General features: G+C 44.3%; 1 protein-coding gene across 4 annotated transcripts in view; it reads left to right on the top strand.

Annotated features, from left to right (window-relative positions):
• LOC306795795 (DENN domain-containing protein 5B-like) overlaps positions 1–14,297 on the top strand; it is an 80,197-nt gene that overhangs the window by 48,279 nt on the left and 17,621 nt on the right. For 2 of the 4 annotated variants that reach the window (XM_079294428.1, XM_079294427.1), the window contains 6 exons: positions 195–785; positions 2,095–2,326; positions 10,348–10,498; positions 11,555–11,645; positions 12,006–12,116; positions 13,055–13,186. In XM_079294428.1, the coding sequence (XP_079150554.1) occupies positions 195–785; positions 2,095–2,326; positions 10,348–10,498; positions 11,555–11,645; positions 12,006–12,116; positions 13,055–13,186 (1,308 nt within the window). The remainder of the gene's footprint in view (positions 1–194; positions 786–2,094; positions 2,327–10,347; positions 10,499–11,554; positions 11,646–12,005; positions 12,117–13,054; positions 13,187–14,297) is intronic. The other 2 variants (XM_079294430.1, XM_079294429.1) reach the window with 1 other exon arrangement.

Genomic DNA, 14,297 nt, shown 5'->3' with positions numbered 1-14,297 from the left:
TCCTGATAATACCCTCACTCTACACCTCCTCCTTCTGTCAGTGGCACCCAAAGGATCTTTTCATGTTTTGTCTGTGATGTAGACATTTGGTTTTGTTTTTTTGGTACCAAAAATGTCAGTAACATCAATTTATATGGATGATTGTCTATTCCTGAGCTCAATTGTTGTAGTTTTAAAATATGTCCCGGTCCCAGGCCAACCTGTGTTTTGTGGATATTGACAACCACTACATCGAGCTTCCGGAGGACTTTCCCCAGTTCCCCAACAAGACCGAGTTCATCCAGGAGCTCAGCGAGGTGCTGCTTAGCTTCGGCATCTCCGCCAACACGGGGGCCCCACCGCGGACCCGCACCAGTCCCGGCAGCGCTCCCGGCAGCACCCCCTCCACCCCAGCTAGGGAGCGCAAGACCGTCTCTCTGCGGCAGCTGGAGGACGATGGGCGCAACGGCAACCTCGCAGGGGACGAGCTGGCCGTGCTGGAGCTGCTGCAGGGGAACGCCACCCTGGAGAGACTGCAGGCGCTCACCAAGCGCACCGGGGTGACGGTGGCCCGCGTGGACGCCCTGAGGGCCGGGGTGAGAGCTCAGGGCACCGAGGGGCAGGGGGGCCGAACGGCCGCAGAAGAGGAGGAGCTGAGGAACGGCAAGCTGAACGTCCAGCTGCGGGAGGTGTTCGCCAGCCGCTTCACTACCATGTTTGCCGACTATGAAGCCTTCGTCATCCAGAGTGCTCCGGACCTGGAGTCCTGGCTCACCAACAGGGAGCAGATGCACAACTTTGATAAGGTGACCAAGTCTGCACAAAAAAAACACTTCTTTCTGTACTAGGTGTGTTTTTTAAGGGTGCTCCGATCAGGATTTTTGGGGCTGTTAACATATTGTTGGAAGCATGTCAGCCAATGCTGATCACAGATCACAGGGTCTATTTGAAGCCTTGAAGCCGATTCATCATGGTGGATTTTTTTCAAATTAAGAGACGAGAAAGTACCATGAAACTGTTTATTTGCTGTCAGGCAATATGTAAAACATATTCCACTCTCTCTCATGAGCCTCTTTTATCCAGAGATCCCACTATAGTGCTGTAAAGTAGATCCCACATTACATCGTCTTTGCCGAAGTTGTGATGTATAACACAACAGCTTCATCGTTCAGTGTGTGTCTGTAGTCCTGCTATGCTGGTGATCCCTTTTACACAGACGTCAATTCAGCTCTGTGACTACCTCCACTGCCGGCTTAGCGGCGGAGCAACAACGCCACGTGCCCCCCTCCCATGATGTGTCCTTACCTTTTGTACAGAACAGCGAGGGTAAAAGGGGCTTCAGAGACACGTCTCACAACTCCAGTGAAGCCATTTCAGCGGTATATAGAGAAATTGTCCCACTATGTTTTGTGGTTCTTCTAATTGGTCTTTACAAAGCCCACCGGTCAAACTATTTTGAACGAATATCAACCGATACCGGTCGGTGGCAGATCTTTCAGAGCATTCTTACTTTTTAAAATATTTAATATTTTATACTACTAGCACATCCACTGCCTGCTGGTTCTGATACTTTAAATCCACCATCATCCGCATTAAATTGAATTTTAAAACTGGATTTACCTGTAAAAAATGTCTTACGCCTGCAAAACTGTGCATCCCAGCCACAGCAGTAGGAAGGAAAGCCCTGTTATCGCCTACACTGTGTTTCAATACAGTCCAACTCACAATTTCATTTGTCTCATGAACATATTACAAACAGCTGAATGAGCGGCATTAAGTGATTTGATGGCTCGTAATCCTGTTAACTAAGCGAACCACACTGTGTGGATATCTCTGTTGCTGACTATATTGATGTTTAAAATGAATGATTACAATAAATGAATAAAGTTTACTTCTTAAAGGCAGGGTTAGTCATTTTGAATAACTATCAAGAGTATGCCAGATTTAAAAAATGATCCAACCTAAAAACTCTGCCCAGTGTTGCTAACTCTTCATTCACACTGCAAACCTCCTGTATTTGTCTGTAGGAGCAAACGGGTGATCACAGTTATTGACTCGGCAGTACATCCTTTTTGGTCTTCAATTTGCCTGAATGTATATACATTTCTCCTCCAGGCCTCGTTCCTGTCCGACCAGCCGGAGCCCTACCTCCCCTTCCTCTCCCACTTCATTGAGACGCAGATGTTTGCCACCTTCATCGACAACAAGATCATGTCCCAGTGGGAGGACAAGGAGCCGCTGCTCCGCGTCTTTGACGGCCGTATAGACAAGGCCCGCCTCTACAACGTCCGTGCTCCCAGCCTCCGGTCCTCCAGCTACCAGAGGTGCTCCATCCTCAAGGAGTCTGGTAAGCTCAGCAGGGGGAGATGCGAGCAAGGTTTTTACTTCACTTGATTAAACATGAAACATGATTAGAATTGTAACAAAAGTGGTTGGAGGGACCTATCAATCAGGATGGTAGATGTTTGAATCGGCAGCAGGTAAAGACCTCACTCATAAGCATGCTGCACATGTCTGTCCGTCCTTCAAAGCATGCCAGTCGTCCATTGGCCGAGGTCAGACAGGATTGCACTGCACCATGCAATTTAAAAACACAAACACTCGTCTTCTATCTCCCTGTCTCCTCCTCCGTTCCTCCTCCCCCTCTCGTCTCTCATTTTAGCGTAGCTCTTGCCAGTGACCAGAAAAAACATACTTTTCACTTCTCTACAACCCGACACTGCAAACACTCCATCAATCTATGTCTCTCTCTCTCTCACACACAAGCACACACTCTCTGACACGTCTTACTGCTAGAGTGTTTACTCAGGCCTGTATTTTCTTCGTTCGTGCTACGTGTGTTTTCCCTCTGATGAGCCTTTAATTGGTGCTGAATGTGCAGAGTGAGGCAGGAGGTCCGACTCGGGACTGACGCAGAGAGGTGGAGGCCAACAGGGAATCTATGCCAATAAATGACAGAATTTGATATTATGGAATGGTATGAATTCATACTGAAACACTTTTATAAGCTGTTCTATAATGATATGTTCGATATGTCAGACAGATGACGGACAATTGAAAACACAGCTATGTCTGTAGCTATTCTTGACAGTAGAGCAGACAGTGATTGTATCAGCTTTAAGTTTGGCTCTGGTCGGAATGATCATTTTCACCCAGACTCCTTCCCTGCATTCTTTCAGTGTGTATGTGCGCATGTTGATGTTGAGCTTTTCATTGCCATCTGCAATTAAAGCTCAACGAACCCACACTGTTTCATGCTAATGGAACGAGCGATGTTGAGCTTTAATCGCAGATGGCGAGCTCATTTGGGGGCGATGGTGCGTGCAGGTAGCCAATCACTCAGACAATAGGCCGTCTGCCTTCCCCTGTGGAAGACTCGCTCTGGTGCCCTCGCTCGCTGTTTACTCCAGCACTGAGATTGATACTGCAGCTCCTGTCTGGGTTCAGTCACACACAAAACCAGTTCAATGTTCAAGCATGCAGGGCAACATAACACAGACAGTTTGACAACAAGCAGCTGCAGACAGACGGTCGGCCGATGAAGATGATAGTGTGATAAGAGAAGATAAAGCAGGTGACGGACACAGAGGGAAGAGTCAGTTTGGATCCCTGGGGTTAGAGAGGGAGTAGTGAATGGGTCAGACAGAGTGTGCATAACCGCTCACGTTTCTCAGGTCTTGGTTTACATGGCTGTCTCTTCAAGCTCAGTCCCACAATGCATTTGAAGCGTGTACTCTCTGTGTATGTCGTGCGTTTGTAATTGTTGGACGTCGTTCCTTGTATCTGCTGAGAACCAGGAACAAGTTTGGTTCATCGTTTTTACCATGTGAAAGGTTGAGCGATGTTGCGGTGTTCTCTGATCTCAGTAATTATGTTTGTTGAGTACAATATTATATCATCATCACAGTAACTGATTTTAAAAAAGAGACTTAAATAAGACCCAAGTTACTACAAATGGAATTATGCATTTGATTTTCTCTGCGTCAACTTTCTATGATTATATGGACTGTAAAATGACCACTAAACTTATACTAATTGTTCCTTTTCATATTCCTGTTTAGCATTATTTCAGACTTGACAAAGCTCCTCCAGAGCCACAGAGGACTTAAAACAAGTGCTTTTTAAAGTCTGGTAAGACTCACCATCTCAAATCAGTAGAGGAAACTGACCCTGATGTGTAAAAACAGGTATACACCAGGGGTTTTTCATTCAAATTCAAAGAAAAGGGTCAGACACTCATCATGTCTAAATTGTGTCTTACAGCCCAAAATACAATCAACAAAGTACATTTCCATATGAGATTAAACAATATTTATTTTTAATTTCCGAAGGTGTAACATACAGACACATTGACCTTGTATGGCACTTGCATATAAAAAACTATGAGTCGCCCTTTTTATCTTTTTTTATTTTTCTTACATTTTCCTTTCCTAGGGAGAGAAATGGGTGAAATCAAGTGACCGCATCTTGGCTTGAATGGAGTTCGTGTAATTTCTCATGCACACGTGTAGCTCACTGGTGAGCCTGGAACCAGACTTGGCGTTGCTGTAGATCGGCACAAACGCGGTCGGGGTGTGTTGTGCTGCTTTGGTTAAACCAAAGAGAAAAGAGTCTGTAGTCAGACAGTAGCTTCATCTCTCACAGATGTTGGCTAGATGTTCCCTCTAGCCCAGGGGTCCCCAACCTTTTTTGCACCACGGACCGGTTTTATGTAGCCATTATTTTCACGGACCGCATGAAAAAAACAAACTGAAAATACAACTGAAAAATACAACTCGCCATATCGCTGAATCAGTGGGAGCCCTGGGCTTGTTTCTCTGCAACGAGCCGGTCCCATCTAGGGGTGATGGGAGACAATGACACCCGAAGTGTGTTCCTTATGTCCAGTCTGTTCCGTAACTTTGTCTTGGTTGTTGTCACTGCAGAAAAGCCCGCTTCACAAAGATAGGATGTTGGAAATGGTAGCAAGGTTTTCAGTGCTTTTGTGGCGATGTCAGGATATTCTGCCTTGATTTTCATCCAGAACATCGGCAGAGTGGTTGTCTCAAATGTACGTTTAAAGCCACCGTCATTTGCGATCTCCAGCAGCTGATCTTCTTGTTGCACGGACATGCTGGATTCGCCCGGTTTGTTTACAAATGGGTCGCGGATCCATTCCCTCGCCGTTCGTGGGTCTTTTGTGGTCGGGAAGTAGCGCTGAAACTCTTGTAAAAGCAGAGACAGGTGGTCGCGCACCAGCTGGGAGAATGCTGGCTCAGGCGCAGTGTCCTCCTCCAAAATCCCCACTAATGTTTGAAACATGTCAAATATCCCTCTGTCCACTCGCCGTCCCCATAATTCCAGTTTGGCTTTGAATGCAGCTACTTTATCTGCCAACTTGAACACAGTTGTCATTTTCCCCTGAAGTGACAGATTAAGTTCGTTGAGCAGGTTGAATATGTCGCACAGGTAAGCGAGTTTTGCGACCCAGTCCGCATCACTGAAATGAGCTGCCAGTGGCGACTTTTTTTCTGAGAGAAATCTCTGCAGCGGCTCTCGTAACTCAAACACTCTGGCGAGTGATTTTCCTCTGGATAGCCATCTTATTTCTGTGTGTAAGAGAAGGCGCCTGTGCTCTGCACCCATCTCCTCACAAAGCTGCTCGAACAGACGGGAGTTGAGTGCGTGTGCTTTGACGTGGTTAATAACTTTAACAACATCATTAAATACACCATGAAGTTCAGGTGACATTTTGCGGCTAGCCAGCATTTCCCTGTGAATGACACAGTGCGTAGACTCACATTCAGGTGCAACCTCCTTAATCCGAGTGGTTAATCCAGACAGCCGTCCAGTCATGGCAGCAGCTCCATCCGTGCACACGCCGACGCAAAAGGACCAGTTCAGTTTTCCCGATATGTAGTCATTCAGAGACTTGAATAGTTCTGCCGCTGTGGTGTTGGTTGGCAATAACAGTGCACAAAACATATCCTCATGCACATCCTCCTCATAAAGATATCGCACATAAACGAGTAATATTGCCTTGTTGTCAATATCAGTAGACTCATCAACCTGGATTGCGTACCACGGTGACTTTTTAATCCTCTCTAACAGCTGCGTCTCAATGTCCTCTGCGATGTCCTCGATTCGCCTGGTGACGGTGGTAGCAGAAAGAGGCACCTGTGCCACCTTTTTACAGCAGGGCCGAGATCCTTCTTGTGGCACGCGTCAGTCTGTGGCACGCAGCGTCACACAGCGTCCCTCTCTGTCACTCAGCGTCCGTCTCTGTCACTCAGCGTCCCTCTCTGTCACTCAGCGTCCCTCTCTGTCAGTTCAGCGGAAAGATTCAGCTGTGGCACGCGAGCATAGTTCGGCAATTGTCAAGAAGCTGCGGAGCTGAGGGGGCGGAGCCACATTTCCTGAGACATTTCCTGAGAACACCCGTTGTTGTTACGACAGATCAGCTTCCATAAATCAGTTTTATGATTTTAGTTGAGTCACAGGAGCCCCCTGTTCTCTGTATGCATCCTTAGAGTAAGTACGTTGTACTTTTTTGTTTCTCATTCATTTTATTTCAGTATGATTTAGCTGGTTTTGCAACAAAATGGAACATAATACACTTTCCAAATTATTACTTTTATAGTCACTTACAACAATCGGCTACAATAATGAAAATAAATCATCCGTTTTAGAATCATTTAAAAGTATATATTAAAATTAAGACATAAAATGTCCAATCCAAAAATACATGTTTGAAAATATCTTCACTCTTCCTCTGCTTATATGTATATGTATGTCAGTAGGACATATGTTAACTGTTAACAGTTTACAGCATACTTAAATAAATATAAATAAATACAAAACACACGCACACTTTGTACACACACTGCAGCAATTCTTTTGCAGGAATATGAGCATATTTTCCCCCTCTGGCGAAATACAACACGTCTCATGCCTTATTTTATTTTACCAGTTGGTGGCGGTAATGCGCCAATTCGTTTGCCAACCGCCAGTACACCAAAAGGGAGGAGAAGAAGAAGCTTTCCCGTGCCTGTGTTGTTGTGCTCATGAGCGACAGCGCTACGTACCCCGTTGTAATAATACTATGAGTGAGGAGCGGAGGACCCAGTCCTGCTGCCAGGACGGAGTCATCAGGGTAGTGTAAAAAAAGTATTTCAATCTGCGCAGGAAGACAGAGGGTTACGCAGAGTGACAGAGCGTGAAGCAGTGTGACGGAGCTTGAAGCAAGGTGACGGAGCGGGACGCAGGGTGACCGAGCGGGACGCAGGGTGACCGAGCGGGACGCAGGGTGACCGAGCGGGACGCAGGGTGACCGAGCGGGACGCAGGGTGACCGAGCGGGACGCAGGGTGACCGAGCGTGATGCAGAGTGACAGAGCGTGACGCAGGGTGACAGATATTTGATGTTGATGGTTAATTTGCAACCAAGTTGTATACATCATGTATTTACTTGTTATTTGTATGTAATAGAAAAGTGAGCATGTGTACTTCATGAAGCAATAAATAATGACAATTGAAAAATATAGAGAGATGTTTGGTTCATTCTTTTCAAACACTAAGCCTAATTTACCTGAGTCATTGATTTAATTGTCACACTTAAATCCTGAATTGACTGGTGAAACAGAAGAAGTTAAAGGCCAAGATGAGAAGATATAATGTTGGTCAAATACTGTGGTCCAAATTCAATTTATTCAGTTGTATTGGCATTGAGATATAGAAAGTTTGACTCTAGAATATTCAAACAATTCCGAATCTCACAAGACAAGAGCAAAAACAAGATGAATGTGTTCTCCTTTCTTCGTTGCTGTCATGTTAACTGTCTTGTGACCGCTAAGATTGATCTCTGGAGCTGTAGGTGGAGGCAGACTGTCAGAAGTCTTACTATTTTGAAAATGTATCACTGATTGTGTTACTATGGTAACTGAAGCAAGGTCCACTGGAGGCTGTTTAATAATAGAGTGCAGTGATGAGATTAACGTGTTATACATTCATAATATCAGCAATTTCCTGCCACGTTTTTAATATTTTGTGATCCTATATTGAACGTAATTTTCTTTTCTTTCTCGGAACTGAATCACGCCGCTCGTAGATGAAAAGCAATACGTGTTTGGGATCGTGTTATAAAACGTGTTAAAGGGAACGATCTACGTGGATAACCTGTGGATACGTATAGTAGGTCGAAGTAATCAGCATACTTTTAGGAGAAAGGAAGTTGATTGACTGACTTGTACGAAGGAAATGGATCAATAAAACACGTATTGCTTTTCATCTACGAGCGGCGTCGGTGTGAGATATGTGCAAAAGACAAGAAACACGCGTCAACTAAAGGTTTACTTACAGCTAAAGATTTGGACGCTACATGTGTTAAATGCCATTTCCTACTTGTGTTAAATAAACGTAGTTGAACTGTTATGGAAGTCATCACAATATATAGCACAACATATAAAAAGCAGATAAACATTGGCGCATTACCGCCACCAACTGGTAAAATAAAATAAGGCATGAGACGTGTTGTATTTCGCCAGAGGGGGAAAATATGCTCATATTCCTGCAAAAGAATTGCTGCAGTGTGTGTACAAAGTGTGCGTGTGTTTTGTATTTATTTATATTTATTTAAGTATGCTGTAAACTGTTAACAGTTAACATATGTCCTACTGACATACATATACATATAAGCAGAGGAAGAGTGAAGATATTTTCAAACATGTATTTTTGGATTGGACATTTTATGTCTTAATTTTAATATATACTTTTAAATGATTCTAAAACGGATGATTTATTTTCATTATTGTAGCCGATTGTTGTAAGTGACTATAAAAGTAATAATTTGGAAAGTGTATTATGTTCCATTTTGTTGCAAAACCAGCTAAATCATACTGAAATAAAATGAATGAGAAACAAAAAAGTACAACGTACTTACTCTAAGGATGCATACAGAGAACAGGGGGCTCCTGTGACTCAACTAAAATCATAAAACTGATTTATGGAAGCTGATCTGTCGTAACAACAACGGGTGTTCTCAGGAAATGTCTCAGGAAATGTGGCTCCGCCCCCTCAGCTCCGCAGCTTCTTGACAATTGCCGAACTATGCTCGCGTGCCACAGCTGAATCTTTCCGCTGAACTGACAGAGAGGGACGCTGAGTGACAGAGAGGGACGCTGAGTGACAGAGAGGGACGCTGTGTGACGCTGCGTGCCACAGACTGACGCTGAGTGACGCAGAGGTGCCAGTGCCACAAGAAGGATCTCGCTGTCTCTCCCTTTTTAACTGCAGCCTCTCCTAAAAGTTCACGGCAAATATCCTTGGCGGCGGGCAGGATCAGCTCTTCACCAATAGTAAAAGGTGTTTTAGCCTTAGCAATGCGGTTAGCCACTAAGTATGATGCTCTCAGTGCACTTGCATTTACTGAAGTGGTGGCCCTCAGCAATTGCTTCTGTCTTTCTTGCTCACGTTTTTTTCTTTCAAAAAAATCCAAAGGCTTGTTTTTTAATTCAGGGTGCTTGGTCTCCATGTGCCGAAGCAGTTTTGAAGGCTTCATCGCCTCGTTTGCTAGCTTGTCGCCACGTATTACGCAGAGCGGGCTTGGCGAGTGAGACTCACCTGTGGCGATAAATCCAAATTTTAAGTAGGACTCCTGGTATTGTCTGTTAAATGAAGCCTTCTTTTTCTTCTTGGAGGTCGAAGGCTCCTCTTCTGTCTCCTCAGTTGGCCTTTTCCCCTTTGCAAAGAAGCTCTCCAAAGATGTTTGTTCTTTACTCATTTTCGCTGGTTTGCGGGCTTAGTTTTGGAATGACGCATCACGTGACCGAGACGTCTTTACGTGTCACGAGGCACAGGCGGATGTTAAGCAGCACAAGAGAATCCGGTCGTTTTTCAAAATAAAACATCTTTCAGACTCTAATAAGCAATACAACAGAAATTATATAAATTATTTATTTTTTCTGTGCGGCCCGGTAACAAATGACTTACGGCCCGGTACCGGTCCGTGGCCCGGTGGTTGGGGACCACTGCTCTAGCCAACTGTCTATGCACAGGAAACAATCGATTTGATTGGCTCAATTGAGTGAAGCTATTAACCGTATTAACTGGATTAGCAGCACCTGCGATTTATGAAATCAGTGACCATTAGAGAAAAACAAAACAACACTCAGTGAAGATTTATTTTCTTTATTCATGAATTCGTCAAACATTGGTCACGGATCCCGATAGAACCGTCACTCAGTCTGGGTCCGGACTGCGGTCCACTTTTTGGCAATTCCCCAATTCCCTTCAATGCCGTGACTGTAACTAGACTCCTCCACCAGCTACATTCAGTTGTGCTCCCTGTGACTATGATCTTTGCGTGAGCGTTGAATTGTGTCTCCCCCTACAGCTCAGGCCATCGAGCAGCGGCTGATGAAGATCGACCACACCGCCATCCACCCGCACCTGCTGGACATGAAGATCGGTCAGGGCAAATACGAGCAGGGATTCTTCCCCAAACTGCAGGTCGACGTGCTCAACACGGGGCCGACCAGTAACAAGTGAGTCCACATTTCACATCGGGATTAAAATCATCACACTAAAGCGGCAGATGAAGTCAGCACGTCAGACCAACACCTGACTGATTTTGACACTGTTGCGTCACGTCATGCCTCGGGAATGGTGTGAAAAATCTTACTTTGTTTGCTGTATTTTAGACTGAGTCAGTCAGAGCTACAATACTAAGTGCATCGTTAAGCAAGGAAATAACTTGAAGTGAACGTGTGCTTTGACAAAGGATCTAATAAAACGCAAATAATATAAGTTATTTATAGTGCTGGGCAAGTTAACGTGTTATTATCGCGTCGACACATTCATTCATTAACGCCGATAATTATTTTATAGCGCGTTAACCTGATGTGTTTGAAGTGTTTACAAACCAAATGTTATTGCCCTTTTGTTCATATAGCAGTACTTTTAAAATGAAAGTGCGCAATACACTACTTTTGAATTCATTATTGAACTTTGCCATAACAATGCGATTAATCGCGATTAAAAATTGTAATCGTTGCCCAGCACGAGTTATTTATTCTTTCTGTGCGGCCCGGTACCAAATGACCCACAGACCGGTACCGGTCCGCGGCCCAGTGGTTGGGGACCGCTGCTATAATGGACTGTTGAGAGTAGAGAGATGACTAGAAAAGAGGGAGAGAAATGGGGAATGACATGCAACAAAGGCTCCTGGTCAAACATTGATCAGGAATGCAGTTTCCTCAATCTGATCTGCTTTTGTGTCATTTTGAACAGAGCCAGCCTTGCTGTTTCCCCCTTTATGCTAAGCTACGCTAACCACATCCTGACTCCAGCTGTGTACTTAAATATTAAGACATACGCTTTTTGACTCGTCTTCTCGTATCTCTCTTAAAAAACGAAATTGAGTATTGTTCTTCACCAAAATGTTGAACTCCTTCTTTAAAGTGCATCAAACAGAAGGGTCATGGAGAAAGCAATGATTTGATAACCTCTATCAATGAATGGCAATGTGTTAATAAATTGTATTTCGAAGGGCTTTGAAATCTTTTTGGAACTGGTCTAATGACACATTGTTTGAACTGCAGGTGGTCTCACAGGACGGCGACAGCTCAGCGAAGGAAAGACCGTCACAGACAGCAAACGGAGCATCTGGGCCTCGACAACGACCTGAAAGAGGTAGAAAAACCTCCTCGCAACCGTCCCATAACCTGCCCCGTTGCCTCCTCTGTTCTCTAACGCTATGTATCGTACAAGCACGTCGTTATTTTCTGTTTGTCTCATGGCGTCATATTTTTGTTGGTTTTCGTTCTGCATCTGAATTTCTGTTGGTTTCTGTTTGAGCTTTCTTTGTCATCCTTTTTGGAAAACTTCATGTGCATGCTGCCTTCTGTTGTCCTCTCCATTCTGCTCTTTTGTTCCTGTCCTCTCCTGTCTTTTTGTGTGTCCTGTTCCTGTCGGTCCGGGGGTTCGGGTCATACCCTTCTTCCTCCTCCTCCTCCTCCTCCTCCTCCTCCTCCTCCTCCTCCTCCTCCTCAGCAGGTGGAGGTCTGTCTGGTCCTGCAGAACTCCATGGCGTTTTGGGAGTGGGACAAAGCGTCCCCTCCGCCTATCAAACCACCTAAAAAATCAGCCTCTGCGTCCTGCCTGGTATGTGGAGGAGCTGCCTGTATTGTGGACTTCCTCTGTCAGACCCCTCCACCCCATACCGACTTCACACTCACTGAAGCAGCAGTGGTTGGGGGGAGCAGTTTAATCCAGCTCTGATGTGGTGTACTGACGGTGAACTGCAAACAGTCACGGGCGATATCAATGAGATGAAATTGTTCTGGATTATATGGATGCATTGTTTTCCGGTCAATGCCTAGTGCTCAGGTCAGCAACCTGAGTCCACCTGAGTCCAATGGCGGACTCCGCCACTACCAATAAAAACTACGACTAGTGAAAGTAAATACATAGAATTGCTACTGCAGAAAATATGTCTAACATAAAGACATTATCAAAAGTAGGGTTTAATTTTATGACAATAACTTTTATATAATTTTATATATTAATATTATAACTTTAAAGGTATTCAATTTGATATTCAGAGCATTAATATAGCATCAAACAGCTATTTATCGGGTCAGGCCTAATCCGGTTCGGACAAAAAAATCCATATTTAATTAATCATTATTGCAGCCTAAAATCACACCAGGCCAGACCAGACCCTCAGAAGTTTTCTGAGCTGAAAAAAAACAAAAATGAACCAAGGAAAGAGCAGTTGGAAAGTTCTTATGTTGAGGAAGCACTCTGAGCTATGGAACATTGTGGAAAATATCTGCTACTTCAGTTTTGGCTTCAGTGGGAAGTCAACTCACCAAACCCCCCAACACTCCCACTCCTTCTTAAAGGACGCCCCGGCTTTCACTCCTCTCCTGTGTCACACCCTTTCCTCTTAACTCGCACCAATTCTTTGAGTTGGATTTTCACATCTTGTCACTTGAAAAACAGCTGATTGATGTTTGTCTGATGGACCTTTTCGTGTCTGCGCTATAGATAAAGCATTTTTCTCCAGAGCTCACTAACCAGTTCCGTTTGATCTCCAGAAATACATGCAGGAGGCCCGCAGCCTGGGGAAGAACCTCCGGCAGCCCAAACTGTCTGATCTGTCTCCTGCCGTCATCGCCCAGACCAACTGGAAGTTTGTGGAGGGGCTGCTCAAGGAGTGTCGCATGAAGGTGAAACATACGACAACAGCATGTCCCTGCACTTAGAGACAACCTGTGATGTATTAGTGACCTCCTGAGACCTTTACTTACTCACACACACAGTCACAAACCCAAAGCTTTGAGGGGAATCATCCCTCATGAATGATGCATGATGGGAGAGACAAAGGTATAAGGCTTGTTCGAGAACTGCTTCTCGCCTGGCGAGTAGGTGGCAGCAGCAGGGGGCGTTGACAAAAAACTGCCGTCTTCAAAGAATAAAAAGGAAGTCAAAGTCACTTCCTGTTAGATCTGATGTGAAGGCTACTTGTAGTTTACAGACCTCGTTAGGATTCATGTGTGTTTGTAAATATATATTTATGTGGAAATGTGCGTGTTTCTGCATTGTATGCTATCCTTTGTTGTTTTTATGTCTGCCTGTAAAACACTTTGCTGCTCATCGTGATATGTGTTAAATATAAATAAGCTTTATTATTATCGACCACACAAGATAGGTTTTTAGATTAACCTTTCTTACACAACATGAGACTAATAGCCAACAATCTCAGAGCCAATCAGCTTTCTGATCGGGCGAGAGCCATGCGTTTCCCATTGTGCTTTGGCTCAAGCAGTCGGTGGAGAGCCTGGCTCTAAAATCTGTGGCCGCCTCGCTCTTGTGAGGTTATCATCGAGTTTGAATCAGAATGATTGACCAGCAAAAAAAAAAGAAGAAAAAAAAAAAGTATTTTTTTTTACAAAAATTAAAAGTTAGATGTGAAAATAAAAATATCCCCATGGTCGAAATTATGAGATAGAAAGTCGAAGTGATGAGATAGCATGTTGTCTGTGTGCCGACATTAAATGAAAACGAAAACAGCAGGGTTGTCATATTTAGTTTGATTGTAAAAATACTTTACAGAAAAAAATGGATTAAACTCATGAGACCAGCTGAGGTGGTGATGTCATCAAGTAAGCTGTTGTTCCAATTGTCTGTAGGGCTGCAACAACGAATCGATAAAATCGATGAAAATCGATTATTAAAAGAGTTGGCAACGAATTTCATTGTCGATTTGTTGTGTCGCGCGATTATTACGCCACTCGCGGTCGCGGAGATGTTTGAGTGTAAAAAAAAAGTTGAGTTGAG

The sequence above is a fragment of the Melanostigma gelatinosum genome, assembly GCF_949748355.1.
Source record: "Melanostigma gelatinosum genome assembly, chromosome: 22".
Lineage (NCBI taxonomy): Eukaryota > Metazoa > Chordata > Actinopteri > Perciformes > Zoarcidae > Melanostigma > Melanostigma gelatinosum.
This window is presented reverse-complemented; position numbering and strand designations above follow the sequence as displayed.